This window comes from Malaclemys terrapin, chromosome 10 (genome assembly GCF_027887155.1).
Source record: "Malaclemys terrapin pileata isolate rMalTer1 chromosome 10, rMalTer1.hap1, whole genome shotgun sequence".
Lineage (NCBI taxonomy): Eukaryota > Metazoa > Chordata > Testudines > Emydidae > Malaclemys > Malaclemys terrapin.
Genome location: NC_071514.1, coordinates 35,292,588 through 35,312,544, shown reverse-complemented (window position 1 = coordinate 35,312,544; position 19,957 = coordinate 35,292,588). Strand labels below are relative to the sequence as shown.

General features: G+C 45.0%; 1 protein-coding gene across 4 annotated transcripts; it reads right to left on the bottom strand.

Moving 5' to 3' along the window:
- Positions 1-3,010: 3,010 nt before the first annotated feature.
- Positions 3,011-19,724, bottom strand: HYKK (hydroxylysine kinase). Of its 4 annotated transcripts, XR_008446584.1 has the most exons (6): positions 19,534-19,724; positions 17,696-18,048; positions 15,092-15,234; positions 7,974-8,157; positions 4,272-7,017; positions 3,011-3,611 (listed from the first exon to the last, which is right to left on the bottom strand). XR_008446584.1 is itself a non-coding variant. In XM_054043190.1 (5 exons), the coding sequence occupies exons 2-5, from the start codon at positions 18,039-18,041 to the stop codon at positions 6,557-6,559; spliced, it is 1,134 nt and encodes a 377-aa protein (XP_053899165.1). In that variant the 5' UTR covers positions 18,042-18,048; positions 19,534-19,724; the 3' UTR covers positions 3,011-6,556. The 4 variants fall into 4 exon arrangements, 3 of the variants coding, with proteins under 3 accessions (XP_053899165.1, XP_053899166.1, XP_053899167.1); XM_054043190.1 differs by having other exon boundaries at positions 3,011-7,017; XM_054043191.1 differs by lacking the exon at positions 19,534-19,724 and adding an exon at positions 19,090-19,510 and having other exon boundaries at positions 3,011-7,017.
- Between the last annotated feature and the right edge of the window lie 233 nt (positions 19,725-19,957).

The following is a 19,957-nucleotide window of genomic DNA, read 5'->3' as shown; positions in this document are numbered from 1 at the left end:
AAGGTTATGCCAGCAACCACTGTATTAGTGTGAAGGACTGGCACATTGATACCACTTAGTTTTGTGTGTATCCAGGTGGAATTACTGCTGTGTCCTTGCAGTACATTTGAATTCTCCAACAGACATTGTAAAAAAGTCCATATGAAATAAAATCTCAACTGGCAAAGATTAAAAGGATAAAATAAAGTTAGTGTATTATGCCAAAATTAAACATGGGGAATTTACCTGAAAATACACTTCATGTGATCAGGCAAAGATGGACAAGTATGATTAAGAACTAGATCCAAAGTTCACTGAAATTTAGGGGAATATTTCCATTGATTTCAATGGCCTTTGGCTAGATTTAGAGAGTATCATAGAATCATAGAAGATTAGGGTTGGAAGAGACCTTAGGAGGTCATCTTCTAGACCAACCGCTGCTCAAAGCAGGACCAACACCAACTAAATCATCCCAGCCAGAGCTTTGTCAAGCCGGCTTTAAAAACCTCTAAGGATGGAGATTACACCACCTCCCTAGGTAACCCATTCCGAGTGAAAGTGTTTCCTAATATCCAACCTAGACCTCCCTCACTGCAACGTGAGATCATTGCTCCTTGTTCTGTCATCTGCCACCACTGAGAACAGCCGAACTCATTCCTCTTTGGAACCCCCTTTCAGGTAGTTGAAGCCTGCTATCAAATCCCCCCTTACTCCTCTCTTATGCAGACTAAACAAGCCCAGTTCCCTCAGCTTCTCCTCGTAAGCCACGTGCCCCAGCCCCCTGATCATTTTCGTTACCCTCTGCTGGACTCTCTCCAATTTGTCCACATCCTTTCTGTAGTGGCGGCCCAAAACTGGAGTAGAGACACATTGTTACCAGCTTTGTCCATTACTTTGGGGTATGCTCATTTATTAGGGTTACTCTTCTGATGGGGGGAGGGGTTCTGTACTTCTATTAATGTACTGCTTGTGTCACTTGTGTTCTCATATAGAGCTCTACTTATCCCTGCTGTAAGTTCCCTCCCAATGGCACTATCCTGCAGGACCTAGGTTCCCCAGGGCTGGGTTCTTCCAGCCCCAGAATCAGACGAACACACACACACATTAATAGAGCACGTCTGAGAGGACCGGGTTAATCAGAACTCCCAAGTTGACCCCTTATATGTCCCTGGACTCAGTAGGCTGGGTCAAGCAGCACTTCCAAGCTGCCACCCTCATAGGCCCTTGGTTTTTGGGCGTTGCAGGAATCTTTTAGCTAAGGCCTTGGCTACACTTGCAGATGTACAGTGCTGTGAGTTAAACCTGACTTCGTGCAGCTGAGTAGGGAAAGCACTGCAGTCTGTCCACACTGACAGCTGCCCAGCGCACTGTCTTAGCCACATTTGCGGCAATTGCAGTGCTATTGGGAGCGGTGCATTATGGGCAGCTATCCCACAGAGCACCTTTTCCCATTCTGGCGCCGTGGGTTATGGGAAGGGGGCGTGGTGCGGGGCATTCTGGGTCCTGTCCCAATGCCCCATGATGCATTGCTTCGCATCCCAGAAATCCCTTTGTTTCCGTCCACCTTTGGCGCCATCTTTCAACAGTTTCTGTGCAGCACGATCTGTCTGTGGGAAATGGAGTCCGAACTGCTGAGGCGTATGCTGACGAGTCTCGCCAGCACGTCACATTTGGCTGTCGAACTATTCTGTAAGATCCAAAGTGACAGTGAGAGTGAGGGCGAGGAGTCCGACGATGCTATTGAGCCGCGTAACACGTACGACACGAAATTGCTTGTGGCATTCACGGATATGCTCAGCACCGTGGAACGCCGCTTTTGGGCTCGGGAAACAAGCACCGAGTGGTGGGATCACATCGTCATGGAAGTCTGGGATGACGAGCAGTGGCTCCAGAACTTTCGGATGAGAAAAGCCACTTTCATGGGACTGTGTGAGGAGCTTGCCCCCACCCTGCGGCGCAAGGACACGAGATTGAGAGCTGCCCTGCCAGTGGAGAAGCGGGTGGCTATTGCAATCTGGAAGCTGGCAACTCCAGACAGCTACCGGTTGGTCGCAAACCAGTTTGGAGTGGGAAAATCGACCGTTGGAATCGTGTTGGTGCAAGTTTGCAAGGCCATTAATCGCATCCTATTCAGAAGAACCGTGACTCTGGGTAACGTGCAGGAAATAGTGGATGGCTTTGCATAAATGGGGTTCCCTAACTGTGGAGGGGCGATAGATGGGACGCACATTCCTATTCTGACACCACCCCACCTAGGATCCAAGTACGTTAATTGGAAGGGATATTTCTCTATGGTTCTCCAGGCGCTTGTTGATCACCGTGGGCATTTCATTGACATTAACACAGACTGGCCTGGAAAGGTGCGTGACGCAAGCATCTTTCGGAACACTTGGCTGTTCAGGAAGATGCAGGCCGGGACTTTTTTCCCAGAGCGGAAAATCACGGTAGGGGAAGTTGAAATGCCCATTGCGATCCTTGGAGATCCTGCTTACCCGTTAATGCCGTGGCTCATGAAACCCTACACAGGGAGCCTTGATACTAGCAAGGAATGGTTCAACTACAGGCTGAGCTAGTGCCTAATGACTGTGGAGTGTGCCTTTGGCCGTTTAAAGGGCCACTGGCGATCTCTGTATGGGAAGCTGGACTTGGCTGAAAACAGCATCCCCGCAGTTATATCCGCGTGCTGTGCCCTCCATAATATTTGTGAAGGGAAGAGTGAGAGCATCACTCAGGCATGGACCTCCGAGGTTCAACACCTGGAGGCTGAATTTGCACAGCCAGAGAGCAGGGCTATTACAGGGGCCCAGCCCGGGGCTGCAAGGATTAGGGATGCCTTAAGGGAGCAATTTGAGGCTGAAAACCAGCAGTGATATCTGGTGCCCTGCACGGGAGCGAAGTGCAGTAGTTCCAATCTTTAGGAATCAGTGTCTGCTAAGCAGACTTGCAGTGCCTGTTTATTTCCTGGGCTAAGGAGTCTTTTACTTTATGCAATAATAAAGAATGTTTTCAAAGTCAAAGAATCCATTTATTGAAAAGAAAAAAAAGTTATTTATTGAAAAGAAACAAGGGGGTGGAGTGGGGAACAGTACAATCACAGATTCACTTATGTCCTGTCTGGTGTGCTGTGTAGTGAGTGCTGCACTTCAGGACAGCTATTCTGCATGGTGATGAGGGTTGAGTGCAGAGGGTAAGGGTCGTGGTTTTCAGGGCTGGGTGGTGAAGATACTGGTGTTGGAGGCAGCGGGTGGCATGAAGAACACGGAAGTTGGGGAAAGTGGGTTGGAGGTGACAGTGGGGCACAACGGAAAGAGTTTTAGGACAAGGGCTGTGTGGGGGGTGGCATTTGCGGTACTGCTCCTCTTTCTGCATGGCTACCAGCTCCTGGATAGCATCTGCTTGGCACTCCAGGATGCTTATGAGCCTATCAGTGCTTTGCCGCCGGTGCACTGAGTTTTCCTGGCGGATCCTGCTTTCTCTCTCCCTCCAGTCCTATGCTTTCTCATTCTCTTTAATAGATTGCCGCATCACTTCTTGCAGCATGTCTTCTTTGCTTTTTCGCGGTCTCTTCCTGCGTCTTTGCAGTCTCTGAGCAGGCGATAAGAGGGACGGCTGAGGTCTCAAGGTTGATGCAGCTGTATAGGCAAAACACAACATTTAACAGAGGCAGCATTGTTTATACCAGACAGAGTAATGATTTCCCCTACACTTAAGGAGTAGAAAACACACAGGGTCTACACAATAGCAGAATTTTCCCGTCCGAAACAGAGCACACATATCCCACAGGAGCCTCAAAATGGTGAGTAAGGGGGACTGATTGTTTCAGGGCTGCACTGTCCTCTGGGTTTCTGTGCCTTGGGGAGAGCCAACAGCTTCAGGGGGCACCTACACTGAACACCGTCCCAGCATTTTCCACAGGAGTTCATCCTGGATGATATCTTGCTGCTGAGGGTGACCTGGGAAGCAAGGGAGGGTCTTCTACTGCAATGCGGCTTCCGCCCTGACCCATATGCAGCTTGCCTGTGTGCAGCAATGGTCCCCGCGCCCCTCGCGGCACAGTGGCGCAGACACATTAGCCTGGCTGGGACAAGGACCATGGTGGCTCTCCCGATAAACCTGCACAAGCGCATTGCACATGTTCTGGATGAGACATTCAAGGAGATTACTGAGGCCGATTACCGCGATGTGATAAACCACATCAATGCACTATTCCGCATCTAGGCATGCATGCCTAACCCTCCTCTCCCAAAGAGCCCGCACCGAAAAAATTCCTTCCCGAAAAAAACCCTGCTTACCCGGAACCTGCTCTTCTGTTTGTCCTCCACCAAGGACCGGCTGCTGCGACTGGCTACCTTCCTCCTGGCTCGAGAAGAGCTCCTAGCTGCATGGCTCCAGGAATTCCGGGGAGTCTCCATCCGGCCCACCACCATCACTCCCGTTTTCCTCCTCCCCCCCGCCTACCGGCTCTGAAGTGTCCATGGTGGTGCTCGGAGTGGAGGTGGGGTTAACCCCAAGTATCGCATCCAGCTCTTTGTAGAATCGGCAGGTCGCGGGGGGAGCACCTGAGCGGCCGTTTGCATCGCGGGCTTTGCGGTAGGCACTCCGCAGCTCCTTCACTTTAATCCTGCACTGCAGGGCGTCCCGGTCATGGCCCCTTTCCATCATGTCCTTTGATACCTTCCCGAAGGTATCGTAATTCCTATGGCTGGAGCGCAGCTGGGACTGTACAGCTTCCTCCCCCCAAACACTGATGAGGTCCAGCAACTCACCATTGCTCCATGCTGGGGCTCACTTGGCGCGTGGAGGCATGGTCACCTGGAAAGATTTGCTGATAGCACTCCACGCCACGCCGGGCTGAGCAAACAGGAAGGGGATTTTTAAAATTCCCGGGGAATGTAAAGGGTCGGTCACATGGTTGGTTACCTGAGGCCAGGGCAGTAGAGTTTGAACTGATGACCAGAGTGGCTAGAACAGGCATTGTGGAATACTGCTGAATAATTCTGGAGGCCATTCACAGCACATTGGGCAGCTGCACTGGCACCGCAGCGCTGTAGTGGCAGCGCAATACTTGCTATTCCTCTTGGAGAGGTGGAGTACATGCAGCGCTGCAACCACGGAGATACAGCGCTGCAAATGCCTTGCCAGTGTGGACGGGGAGTGAGTTACAGCGCTGGGGGAGCCTTTACAGCGCTGTAACTCGCAAGTGTTGCCAAGGCCTTAGGTACGAGGAGCGTTGCTGCAGAGTGAATGAGGAAACCAAAAAACACCCACATAGGGGAGCCACACAAACAAAGCAGTTATAATATTAAATCTAACTTAAATTTGATTATAAAAGTCAGGTTTAGAAAATTATAACTAATTGCACAAAACAGGGTCAGAAGGCTAAACCAAGAGAGAGAGGGAGAGAGATGGATTCTCACCACTCTGTGAAGCTTGAATCAATCAGGGGTCCCAGATGCTGGTGGTAGTTGAGGGTCTGGAGTGCTGGAGACAGGCAGAGCCCCCAGCACGATCAGTCAGGAGAAGATGAAGTCCCAATGGAACCGATGCAGATTTTGGATCCAGGCATCAGAAAACTTACTTGAGCATGGGTAGGGGGTTTTGTAGAGAAACAGCAATGGTTCAAGGGAGAACACTAGATTTGTTTATGTGTAAACTGATGGCTCAAGGGAGTATACCAAAGTTGTTTTGTTCAGGCTAGACAATGGGAGCTGATCATTTCTGGCTATGGGCCATGTTCCTGGGAGGGAGTTCACAATGCAATTAGGGAGCTTCACTACCAATAACGGATTACTAGAATTGGTCTGATAACTACTGAGCTAGATGTGTGCAGGCATGGGTTCATTAACATCTGGAGCAGAGATCCCCCGTCATGCAGTGCTTCCCTGCTTTTCTGGGCCCAGAGTTCTGTGCGGTTCTTGCCTTGGAATCTCTGTTCTCCATTCTGTATGCTAATAGAGATGTCTCCTTGTCCCATTTTCGATGCAAATGAGGCTAGGGGAGTTTCCTTAATCCTGTCACCCTTATCCCAGGGGTTTAGGTGTGTCTCCCACTACCTTTTCATTGCTTTTTGTAAGTCTTTCTTCTGATCGGTTTTGGTTCAAGCAGAGGTGGGGGAAGCAGGGGAAAAGGGAGAAGGTCTTCCATGAGTCAGACAGGCTGGGTACTGCGCCCTGGTTCCCCAAGAACACAGAGCTGCTAGGTAACAATGTTGAGCCCAATTTTTTAAACTGTACACGGGCAATTACCTGTGAAAAAAGTGTACAATTTCAATGCACATTTAGCAAACCAAGTGACTATCTCTAGGCATATACATGACTGGTTGTTTGGGTGTGTAAGTATTCAGTGTGCATGCACCACCCTGGTAACTGAACATGAGCAGACACCTTGTAGTTTTTTTTAAAAAATCATTGTCTTAAGAGCCATTGATACATCTATGAAAACATTCCCAATGCATTATTTTATCTTAAAATTACTTTTTAAAATGTAGTGAATACAAATTGTAGAATTACAAGTAAAGATGCACCTAACAATTTATGTAAGTATATGAACATCTGTGTCTGTAATAAAGGTATGAAAGCTACACAGGTTCATTGTTCATATATGCTTTTGCAGTCTCAAACCAAATCTTCTCTACAGCTTCTTGGCCCACGTCAAACATTCTTAATAAATGTTTCCATCCTGTTTTTGCTGTGATCATTAGGTATTCTTTGTTCTCGGGATACAAGAGGGAAGTGTTTGAGGCTATTACAAGTGACTGAGAAAATCTACCACTCACCAAGAGAAACAGGGCGTCTCTCTCCTCTGTTGTCAATGGTACAATGCTTTCAAACCCTGCAAGAACATGCCCTCCCACACTGAGAGGATCCTTGCTCTCAATCATCATGTACATGATAGTTATTGCTAATTCAAATACATAATAACCATAGCTCATGTCACTAAAGTCCAAAATACCGGACACTCTATATTGTGGATTCTCTGGTGACGCAGTGTTGGAATCTAATAAGATATTGTGGTCATTGAGGTCCCCATGATTGATACCTAAATGCAGAAAAAATGGGAACAGTATTATGTGTAAATAATAAACAGAAGAAACTTTCCTCTGGCTTTTTTCATGCTCTTAAGAAAACCACACTGAAAATATGCACTTGATTTCCTCATCATATGTGAATACTCGGAGTGTAAATGGATACATATACTGATCTATCTCATAACAAAACTAAGGCATGACAATATTCCTATAACCCATCATGTCTTGCTTGGTCTCATTGCTTCCTAATAAGAACCTTAGCTTCATTAATCCTATATAATAGGTGACTAGATGGCAACTGGCAATGGGATTGTGATGATTTATTATTTAGCTTGTGGTAACACCCACAATATGCTAAGTGCATTCCAAATGCAAGGGATCGCACAGAGGACTTCAAAGACATTGCTATCTGATAGCTGTCTGGTGGCCTATATTAAATGAGTTAGTAGTCTCTGCCTATTTCTACCATTTGGTGTCTACATAATGAAAACCCTCGCTGTAGGTGGCAGTCTCAACAGAGGACTTGTCCACACTGGCAATGTTAAAGCACTGCCACAGCAGCCCTTTAACATGGCTTGTGTAGTCACGGCACTAAAAAAAACACCTCCACGAGGGGTGTAGCTCCCAGCGCTGGTGCACTGTCTATACTGGCATGTTACAGTGCTGCAACTTGCAGTGCTCAGGGGGGGTGTTTTTTCACACCCCTGAGCAAGAAAGTTGCAGCACTGTAAAGTGCCAGTGTAGACAAGCCCTGAGACTGAACTCCCCTTTCATTCTTTGAGATGATTCCCTCCCAGTCCTGTTTCTGAGGCATGCTCAAGGTGCATTGTGGGGAAATTTGTAAATGTTCCGTGGATAAAGTAAATAGTTTCTGCCTACAGTGCCTTGGATTTGCCACCTCTTACAAACACATTCCCTTTTAAAAATTTCTTACATTACATTACAGTATAATGGTAAAAATACTCACAGGCTCGAAAATTGCTTAGCTTGGGTACTATTTTATCTTTGAACTGCTGAATAACTTGTTCCACAACTTCACGATAACTGTTCTGGCCCAGGGCATGAATATACTGTTCTAGAAGAGGAACATTTGCCAAGTTCCAAATGAACTTCCCTCGATGCAGACTTTTTATTGATGGATGATGGAATTTCTTAAGGAAAAAACAAGAAAGAAAAAAAGATTGTATACAACAGCTCTGCTACAATTAAGAAGTGGCCTGATCCAATGCTCACTGAAGTCAGTTGGAATGCATTGATTTTAATGGGCTTTGGATCAAGTCCACGGAGAGGGGGCTTTGCTTTGACAGTCATTTCATACCATGTGAAACCTTGTGATGGTCTGAAATTTAAGCCTCATTCAAGCTGAAGTGTGAAAATCCTTCCCTTAAGATAGTTGTAAGAAACACTGAAGGGCCACACCTAAAAACAAGGCCTAATAGAATCTCCCCAGAAACTAGCACTATGGTTCCACACCCATTGTGACTGTGTGTGTGCGCGCGCATTAGAGAAAGAAGCAGCGAACACAGAAGCTGAGGACAGACAAGAACAGAGAGCGGGACAGAGGCAAAAAGCCAAAAAGCCGAGCAGTAGCATCTGAGCACAGTATCATCCTGGCAAAAGCTAGAGAGAGGGCTTTTGGGCTGTTGGCTAAAGAGGCTTGGGTAGTAAGCTAAGAAACTGCTCCTTTTGTTTTTGGTTCCTCCTGCATTTGGAAAAGCAGGACTTGGTACATGCCTTGTAAATATACAAGATTGCATCAAAGAAAATACCAGACTCCATCAATTTCTACTTTCACCAGGAACATCTCCAGTACCCCAAAATTTGACTAGCTGCTCAGGGAAACAATACCAACGGTGTCCTGGAAGATGACTGGTTTCAGTACATTGATACCCACCCACATCTTTTAGTAACAAAGATTAATTTAAGCAATTCATCGTTCTTTAAAATATTATAGAAGTGCTGGTGATGATAATATCTTACATACACGTAGAAACTTTAATCTGTAAGAATCCCACAGTGCCTCTCAAATTGCATACATCCAATAACACTTTTTGGGCACAAGCTATACATACAACTGCTGCCAAAGTGTAAAAGAGACAGAACCTGAAGGTATTTACCAAAAGTGGATACAATCTGACCATTTAAATGCAACCACTTCTGGGATAGAGTCTGCCAACCAGCTGGCTCTCAGCATACTGCACAACAGTGCAAGGGATAGGAAACTTTGGCCAATGATAATGGAGCAAAGCCATAGGCTTATAAAAAGTGTCATGGGACCTTTAATGTCCATTCAACACAGGCAGACACTCACCCATAAGATCTGCACGCAGTAAACTAACCGCATCTCGTTTTATTTACTTGGAAAACATGAACAGCCAAGTCAACCGTACTCTGATTTGATCTTGTGTATCCAGGGAATCTAGGTATTTCAAACAATATTTAGGCCACTAAGCCATTCTCTCTCATGAACATGTGCAGGTAATTTCTGAAAGCATCATAGAGGAGGAGTGGCATACCAGTGCCTTTCTTAATTTTTGCCACTCTTATATTGGCATAATCTCCTTGGGTTGGCTTGGCTAAGCTGATTTTAGGGGCAGATTCTGCCAGTGGTGCAGTGCAAAAGCACATTGCAGTGGCAAATCTAGCCCCATGTTGGTTTGGTATTGTTTATTTCGTTTGGGATTGTTGAAAATAGAAGTATGGATGAAAATCACAGATACGATAATGAACAGGATACTGCCTCAAAACTAAAATGTGATTACATACTATTACAGCATCTCTGATGCAGTAAGAAACACTGCACTAGTAAGAACAATGCCACTTGGTGATCAAACATTGCAATTTTAACCTTCTATAACAGGCAATGTCAGCTGTTCAGGAGAGAGGGACACCATCAATGTGAAATCTACTCAGTTTTAAAATACAAGTTATATGTTACTCAGGTTCTATACCTTCCTATAAATATCCCCTGCTAATGTTTATGATTTTATCATAACATGTTGCTATTTTAAAAATGTTTTTCTCTCCCCTGTGGCTCTGTAAGACCCACACAGGCAAACAGAGAATCTAATAGGGGAAACAGTGAAACAGTGGGGGGGAGGGATAGCTCAGTGGTTTGAGCATTGGCCTGCTAAACCCAGGGTTGTGAGTTCAGTCCTTGAGGAGGCCACTTGGGGATCTGGGGCAAAATCAGTACTTGGTCCTGCTAGTGAAGGCAGGGGGCTGGACTCGATGACCTTTCAAGGTCCCTTCCAGTTCTAGGAGATGGGATAACACAACTTTGGTCTTTCATGGGTGCTTTAAAAAGTCCCACCCCGGCCTGCAAAAGGCAAAACTAGGGAGGTGGTGGAGTCTCCTTCCTTGGAGGTTTTTAAGGCCCGGCTTGACAAAGCCCTGGCTGGGATGATTTAGCTGGGAATTGGTCCTGCTTTGAGCAGGGGGTTGGACTAGATGACCTCTTGAGGTCCCTTCCAACTCTGATATTCTATGATTCTATGACTATACACAAAGTGCTGTCAAATGTACAAGGAAACTAACTGGGGGGAAAAAAGGAAATTATTTTTCTCTACTATCTGTCAGCTATAGTAATCTTAGATTTTGTGCGTCTCTTGAGTGACAAGAAGAAGGTTATTTCTTTTAAATAAATGAAACTTGTATAACTGAAGTTATATGGGGCATATGGATTTTTCCCCATTCTCCATTAAAGTTAATCATCTACTTCTCTCTTTCTTCAGATAATGTAACGTATATATATTCTGAGAGCAGCTTGTCTATTTAAATTGTTTCAACCGCATTGCATTTTAACACCATAGACTCTTGTAACACTAAATTATCTTTCCCACACTGATAAATGCGCTTAACATTTAAAAACATGGTCAGTAACACTGGCAATTCAAATTTCAGTAGTACAATTATCTGAAGTCTGTAGCCAGAAAATGAGAAGCAGAGGTTAATGAAAAGTACTACCTAGTACAAAGTTCTCTTATGTAACAGAAACTCAATTACTAGCTGATTTATTGGCCCTCGTTACTTTGTTTGAGGAAAGGAAGACCTTACTTTGCATTCCATCCTGTTTAAAATGTATTTGACTGGAAGCAGCACATTAAGGGAATTGTCATAAATGTCTACATATTAAGCACAGCTGTTCTGTTACAAGTGTACCAATCTATACCAGTGTTAACTGGTCATGGTTCAAATGGTTACTATAAAAAGAGAGTCAGGTCAAAATGAATTTTCAAAAAATTCAGCCAGTTGAGCTTCTGGGATGTCCACTTCACATAATAAATAAATAATAGTAATACTACCTTGCCCTTCTTTAGCACCTTCCCTGTGAGGATCTCAAAGCACAGTACAAATATTAATGAAATCAGCCTCACAACACCCATTAGTAGGCAATAGTATCTCCATTTTGCAGATGAGCCACAGAGCAGTTAAGGTCAAGCAGCAATTCTATTATGGAGGACAATCTATTAATAGAAGAAGCTCTTCCTACAGGAAGGGTTATACTGATTATGGGTATGGCCAAGACCCCATAGCTGAACTCTGGCTCTGAAGACAATCATTGGAAGGTTAGCTCTAATAGAGAAAGGAGCTGCAGACAGACACAGTAGGCTGATTCCGTCCAGTTTTCCTTGGGTATATATATATTTAATGCATATAAATCTACCTAACTTAGGTACTTTTATGGCTCCTGTTACCAGTATCTGAGAACCTCACCATCTTTAATGTATTTAATCCTTACAAAACCTTTGTGAGGTAAGGAAGTACTATTATCCTCATCTTACAGATGGGGAGCAGAGGCAGAAAAAGAATAAAAGTGGCTTGCTCAAAGTCACACAGGAAGTCTGTGCCAGAGCAAGGAACTGAACTCAGGTCTCCTGATGTCCTCTCCACTGCACCATCCTTCCTCTCTAACAGTATTGTCCTGTGTGTTAGCTTTATTCACTCACAAAAAGAGCATGCCTCTGTTCTGATGCCTTCAGAGACCATCTCTCAAGGCATCTCTCATGCACTGGGCAGCTCCTGATATAGCTGTAATAATGAGTGAAAGCGATTTTCAGGCTGCAAATGTAAATAGTCCCAGTCACTAGCTGCTAAAATCCCTAAGGATGGCTGGCTCATGGGCTGCAAAGTTTGGATTCAGATCCAAATTCTCACAAAGTCCAGAGGCATTTAGATCAGAGTTTTTATCTGCCTCATCTGAAAAAGGTCTAGCACAACCGTGGGGCACACTGGGTCTGAAAGCTTTTTGGCTTCCAAAGCTGCAATGAACTCCATAGAACAGTGCACCAATCATCAGTGCACACACTCAATTTAAAAGGCATTTTAAAGAATAGGGGGGATTCTCTTTTGTTCTTATTGCCAGGTGTAGTTATGGCTAATGATTCTTGGGTGAAGTTAAGGGGAATTGGACGAGATCACAAGTAGGAAAGTATGTTGCTGAAGAAACGTATATACTCCATCATGCTGGCATATGGCCAGTTAAGGTACATCTACGTCACAATCGGGAGGTCTGACTGCAGTTCATGTAGCTATACCTAAGCTAGCAGAGCTGGCGCTAGGCATAAGCAGACCCAAGCAGCTCAAGGAGGGCCCCCTATTTGCTTTTTATTAAGTGTGATGTGTGGCAGGTCCCCCCAAAATATTCCTGCTTAGGGACCCCAATGGGGCAGCACTGCCTCTGCAAGCTAGCTTTGATTGACCTAGCTTGCTACAAATGGCAGTGAAATCGCAGCAACACAGGTGGAGACACAGGTTACCCACCTGAGTACATATTAACAGCTAACCCATGCCGCTGCAACTTCACTGCTATTTTTAGCAAGGTAACTTGGAACTGCCAACATGTGCAGCTATCACACCTCCTGATTGCAGAGCAGACATACCTTCACATTCACAGTCATAATCTGACCCACCAGACTAGGCTCATTGCTGGGGGACTCATTTAACAATAACCATCATATTTGAGAATTCCTATAGGTATTTTTCAGCTGAAAGCCAAATTAAATTGACGAACAGGAGCAAAGTAAGGATGTTCTCATTAACTGGCCATAAGTGATTTTGCCTGAACATCTCTCCACTGGGCGGAAAGAAGAGAAGGAAGAATGTTTAGTTTAAGTGAGGGAGAGGAGGTTAAGGGGGTGGAGAAGGGAAGGCTATTTGCAGGTGAAGTGAATTTTTCATGTGGTGTTGTAAAAATGACTGCTCCCTGAGCCGCTGCATCACACATTAGATATGAATCGCTCCTGCCTAATCCACTCTCCACTAATTCAGGATATATCAAAATTGAAAATAGTTGACCTGCTGGAATCACATTAAAGAGCAGACACCATCACTTTTGCTCTGTTCAGCATTTTTAAAGTTTAAAGAGAAAAAAATATTCCTCACTCTGAATACACAGTGAAATGTGCTTCAAAATACAGTGACTCCCAGTCATAAAAGTACATCTAAAACTGGGAATGCACACATTTCCTTTACACCGTCAATAAAATTACAGACAATAGCCAGAGGGAGAAGGCAAATAACTATAAGAAAAAAAGTGTAGTTGCAGCCGTGTCGGTCCTAGGATACTAGAGCATCAAAGTGGGTTAGGTAATGTCTTTTATTGGACCAACTTCTGTGAAGAATAGGACTAAGAAGAGCTGTGTGGCTCAAAAGCTTGTCTCTCTCACTAACAGAAGCTGGTCCAATAAACAATATTACCTCACCCACCTTGTGTCTCTATTAGTAAGAAAGACACATAGGACGAGAGTCTGTGAGGCACAGCCTAAAATATGCAGCCCATGCAGTAGGGGGTCTATGGTAGCTTTAAGCCACCTTTGTATCCTCCTGTTCCTGGATTGCCCCAGGGGTTGCAGAGGCCCTGGAATAAGGCAGACAGCTTTTCCCTGTAGGATGCAGCATTGTCCAGAATCTCCACACTCCTAGATTCTGAAGCACCGCCCCTCTCCCCTCTACACGCCAGAGCTTGCAAGGGGGTACTCACAAACAGCCTCATCACTGCCTGCTGCAGTGATTCTGCCAGGGAAATCATCCCCCCCACCAGAATTGAGGCTTTTAGGACCCCTTAATAGTACTCTGGCCCTTTAACCCTATGTAAAGGGACCAGAATGGAAGGGAGAATTTCACTTGTATTGTTTGTGTGCATTGTTATGAAGTCTTTTGCATTTCTATAGTGCATTCCATTCAAGGATCTCAAAGAACTTTACACACATTTATATATTCAGCTTCTTAGCTCTTGTGTGCGGGAAGTATTCTCTCCATTTTACTGAGGGACAGGGAGGTGAAGTAATTTGACCAAGATCACAGTAAGTCTGTGGCAGAGCTGGGAATAGAACCCCAATCTTTAGACTCCCAGTTATGTGCTTTAACCACAAGAGCATCACATGTCCCCTAAAGTAAAAGGTAAAATAATGGGCAGACATGCTGTTAAACAATAAAGCCACGGGTGGGTTTGGGGACCTTGTCTAATATTATCCACTATTATGTGCACCGAGGAACATGGCTGAAGGCCAAGGACTAGATTCAATCTTGCATTCGAGATCCATTCAACACAGGATTGGGGGATGCTAGATACTGCTCCCCTGTTCTCTGGGCTGGTCTGCACTGCACCAGTTCTGGCATAAAACAGAGCAGCCATAAGAACCACAAGCTCTTTGAGGTGAAGGCAGCTGGCAGAGGAGACAGCTCAGTCCAAGCAGGAGGATCCACGTTCTAACCCTGGTTCACTGAGGCATTCCGGTTGGTCACGATATGAAACAGTGAAAAACATGGAGTCCTAAGTGGCTGCAGATTTGTAGTACTTAACAACGTGGTTGTGTTCTCTTTTCAAGCCTGGAAAGAATAAGGGAAGCCATGGCTATGGCATAGTTACGTATTACAGAGCCATGTACAAGAGCACTGTCGTGTGTTGAGTACTCTATGTCTGCAGTGTTCAGGCGGTGTTTGCAGGTAGCTCTGAAGCTGCAGGACTTATGTGAATGTCTCTGATACTGTGATATGTCGCTAGTTATACGTGTTATGAAATGCATAAAATACTAGGTGGGAAGAGATCACTCCCACTTGCATGCTGAGAACAAAAAGTCTCACCTCTGTGAGAGTTTTATCCAGTCTGGCAGCTAGTTTCCCAATCTCATATAAAATGTGAGGATTTGTAGAGATTGTTGCCATGGTCATGCCTGGGAGGTAGGTCAGCAGTCTCACCATGAACTTTTTTGTCATAGAGCCAGTACCTAATAGGCAAAGAGACAGATTGTGAATCATTTCAATACACTCCATTGAAGATCATTGTGTGTAAGGACAAGGAAGTTTCTCCCATCATAAACGAAATCAAACTCAGCTCAAAAAGAGACAATTCAAAGAATAGATTTACTAGGGGACATTAGGAAAGGCCAACGCTCAGCGCATGTGGAGTGTAAGTGCAATTCCATGCCTTTACATATGAGAGTGACACACCTTGGAAAGGTTCCCCTTTCATGTGCACAAAGGGCTTGATCCAATACCAATGGCAGACTTTGCATTGATTGCAGCAGGACTAAAGAGAACCTAAAATAACAGGTTTCTCTATCAGAGTGATGAGTCTCAATGGCCCTGGTTACCGTATTGAAATTACAGTGTTGTGGGAACCAGGTTCAATAGAGTATTCTCCCACCATGCATGTTCTTGCATTGTAGATGGGTCTGAACTGTGTTTGAAACTACAGCCCCAAACCATGGAGCTGGGGAAATAACTTGTAATACGATTTATTTCATGACGTTTGCCTTTTTTCGTTTGTGATTTGCCTGCAAGCAGATCAGCGTTTTCTCACATCTATTAATTTGAATGTATTTTCTGAATAATTTTTATGGCTAAGTCTTTTTCTGTTCTGTTTCTATTTGTGAGCAGTTTGATGCATTCACTATTTGAAGTTCAAGCTATTTTGACTGACCACCTTGGTCACATGGCAGGTTTCTGTTCCCTTAATGGATGAGGATAACCCATAGGCTTAAGTTTCTGGTCTGAATACTCATGATTGTGAATTCCAGATTCCTTGTTGGTGATTCTTTCACTGCAATATTTGCTAAAATTTGCTGTTTCTACAAACAGTCCTGCCAGAAACACATTAGAACATTTGCAGAAAGCAAATACAAAAATGGCCATAACGTGGTCAAAACAAGTTAACTGAAAAATTAGAATTAATATGTGCAGAAATTCCTTTGGAGAATTCACAGTTCTCTGTTAAACCATGCTATGACCCTGTGTGACAAGGCATCATTCCACTCCTGTCTTTTTTCTAGATATAAACTGCTCAGAGACAGTGGTACTGGAACAATTTTTATAGTGAGGGTGCTGAAGATGGAAAGCATGGATTTGGGTTGTTATTACTACTTCAAGCCAGGGGGTGCAGCAGCACCCCCTGAACCCCTAGTTCCAGCACCTATGCTCAGAGACCTTCTTCTGGTCAAACACCTTATGCAATCTATTTACAGCGTTCTCCCCACCATCTTTACAAACTCATGCAACTCTGTATTTACACGCATAGAAGCCTTAGCTTCTCTCAGCCAAGGAAGGAGGGGGGGGAAAGACAGAAGATATTTTTCCCCTGAGAGATCTCCCCTAGCTCTGGCTTTCTCAAGCCCGCCAGCCTGTCTCTTCCCCCTGGCCTGGACACTTCATTCCCGTGCCTTTTTTGCTTTCTGGGTTTTCCTCAGCCCACCCCAAACTATCAATTACACACAGCTTTGTCCCCAAGTTTACTCCAGGGCAATTTAACTGGTGTTTCAGAGATCAGAAGGCTGGTACAACGGCTGTTGTCCAGCACCTTGTCACACCCTGCTAGAGCTACCAAGGAGAATTTTAGCCTAATTACCTGAACATCTCTTTTAATACACTTCACATGCCCACACACAAAAGTGCTTGTAGGGGTTCACAAGCATTTTATCAGTGCTTTTGCAATTGCACTTATTCTGAGCAAGACTCACCTAAATTTAAGGGTAGGAGGGGTAGCTCAGTGGTTTGAGCATTGGCCTGCTAAGCCCAGGGTTGTGAGTTCAATCCTTGAGGGGACCTCTTAGGGATCTGGGGCAAAATCAGTACTTAGTTCTGCTAGTGAAGGCAGGGGGCTGGACTCAATGACCTTTCAAGGTCCCTTCCAGTTCTAGGAGAGCTCCATTAATTTAATTTAAAAATTGTCTGTTGCCCTGGGACTCCCTGCACCATGGTAGTGCCAGTGTGGGACAGAAAGCACTGGCATTTCACTTGCATAGGTGCAATTGGTCTTCCTAGCACAGTTCTACAGTGCACTGGATATGCTGGCAGTGAGCTTTCTGGTCAAGGCTCTCCTCCCCAGAGCAGAGGTGATATTTCACCTATAAAGTTTAAATGCTTATATTTTAGAAATAGAAAATTCGATGGGACAGTGGATTGGACGCAGTGTCTGGACACACTGCTACTGCAACAGTTCAGAGAGTGCTGTATGTGCAAGCTGAGCACCTGAAAGAGAGCAACTGTTGCAGATATGCAGCTGCTCTAGGTCACTCATGCTGGCATGGATTTCAGTGGCATTACTCCAGATTTATACAAGTGTAACAGAGCAGAATGTGGCCCAATTGCAATCACTGGGACAAATCCTTTGGGATACTCAGTGGTAGCTTGTTGTGGCACGAGGATGACAAAGCAGAGGATAATTTTTTGGAGGATTTTGTAATCTCTCACCTAATGATTCTAGAGACATTATGTTACCATCTTCAGTAAGATGGGGCGTAGCTGAAGGAAACCCTTCAACATTCAAAAACATCATGATCTGGGTCTGCACTTCAATGAGTTCAGGATTCTGGCTATCTTCACAGTTGGTGATTTTGAGAACATACTCGTCAGCACTGTCTGCTGTTCCCTCACTTCTTGAAATGTGAACGTGAAAATTCTGATCATCATAGCTGGGGAGTGATCTGATCGCAGATACTTTTAATCCAAACACCCTTTCAACTAATTCAATGGCTTCTTTTTCACTGAATGCTGGTTTAATTAATGTCTGGGATTCCTGGACATTTCCAGAAGACATTGTGTATCTAGGAGAAAGCAGAGATTAGAAGATTTCAATTGTATTCTGCCATTTAATATGGGCACAAGTTAATGTAACAAAACAGACTCTTGGATAGAAGGCTTCATACATTTATTAACGAGGGAGGAAAAAAAAGCTTCCGTGTTTAATGAAAATTTAACCATTCAGGATTCTCCATGTGCATTCTCTCTTTCTTCTCCAGCTTCTTATTTGTAACCTCACTTCATCCTTTGCTGCAGTTTCATGATAAGGCCTGATTTTTTTTTTATACACACACACACACACACAATTTTTGTTGAGAAATAAAACATAAAAATGAACAACTTAGTGGATACTAGCTAATAAAATTCATAAGCACAAAATATAAAATATCACCAGTCAATGTCAAGGCCACCAGGCTTATTGCTAATGTACCAACAATTTCATAAGAAAAAAGGGATCAAAATACTATTCATGGCTCTTAAATTCAGATCCAAGATCAGATAACCCTTTCAACCAATGTTAAGTTGTAAAAAAATAAGTGTAATCCTTCTGCCAGAGGCTATAATTCAAAATTCAACTAAATATCAAGAAATATTCAGTGTCAATATATCAACAATACATTCAAAATAGCAGGACCATTAAAAACATCCAATCCATACCCAAAAGGTTCCTTTCCATTTTTTCCAATGCCAGTTGTCGGTTTTTCCATTGAAAGTGCTAAGTCAACAATTCTCCCCAAAACCTCAGCAGAGCCTTGATGAACCTTGGACTCTGTTGAAGTCAGCAGCCCCCATCCTTTACTTTTTGATGTGGGATGGGACATACTTCTACCCATGTGGGTACAGAGGGAGGGACAGGAGAGTGAATGCTTCTCAAGGGCCAACCCACAGCAACCGAACTATGCTCCCCAGTTACAAACTTATTAGTGGCCCAATCTTGATATAAACCAGTTTGGTCTCGTGTAATAGACAGAACCAAACGCCGTTTTAGCTCCATTTCTGACCTGTGCCACAGCTCTGGCCTGTCTCCTATAGCCTACACGGGCTCTAGACCCCCTTGTTCTTACACTTGTTAATGTCCAAGCTTCTGCTTGCTCCATTTTTCAAACTGGTTCTTTCACCACGCTTTCCCGGGGGTGGGAAATCCGCGACCGTTGCGCTGCCAGGAGGGAGTGCAGCTTTCACAACAGCTAGGAAGTCTCAGCTCAGAATACAGCCTCGGATAGCAGAGTGCCCCACACCTTCCAAACGCTTCATCAGAGATATTAGGCAACCCAACTGTCTGGGTTACATCAAGTTTCCCAGCCTCCTAGCAGCAAACTGCATTGAAACAGATCGTAAAGAAACAGACACACTGGCCAGGACATTGCGTCGATTCTGATCCTGGCCCCTTACACACGACAAAGCCTCCGTGTCTGTTTCAGAAAGACGCTGCGCCTCTCACAGCGCATCCACCCCGCACAGCCACCGCAAAGCGGACTGGCTCCGATTTCACCGGAACGGTTCCATACCGCACACAGCGCTCGCCCCCGCTGGTCGCCTCCGAAGCTTGGGGCCCGACGAGTCCCTCCAGCTCCAGCTCCACGGCTCTTCGCCGGGGCGGATTGCAAGGAAACGTCTGATTGGCTACTGGGTGCGTCCCGCCTTTGGACGAGAGGCAGCCTGGGTTAATCAGCAGGGTTAGGGACCAGGCAAGGCACGCCCTGCGGGCTTGTCTACCCGCTTGTCTACCTTAGGCTCTGAACCGAGGGGGAGCGATCGAGCCAGCGGGGGGCGATTTATCATGTCTAGTCTAGACACGATAAATCGACTTCTGAGCGCTCGCCTGTTCATTCTACAGTACTCCACCAGGGTGAGAGGCGCTGCCATCGACTTACCACAGTGAAGACACCGCAGTGGGTAGATCTAAGTACATCGACTTCAGCTACGTTATTC

Coding starts and splice junctions, on each gene's coding strand:
- HYKK (XM_054043190.1), bottom strand. CDS start 18,041: ATGTCTTCTGGAAATGTCCAGGAATCCCAGACATTAATTAAACCAGCA. Junction 15,235..17,695: donor AATGTCTCTAGAATCATTAG/GTGAGAGATTAC, acceptor TTTGCCTATTAG/GTACTGGCTCTATGACAAAA. Junction 7,018..7,973: donor GCTAAGCAATTTTCGAGCCT/GTGAGTATTTTT, acceptor TTCTGCATTTAG/GTATCAATCATGGGGACCTC.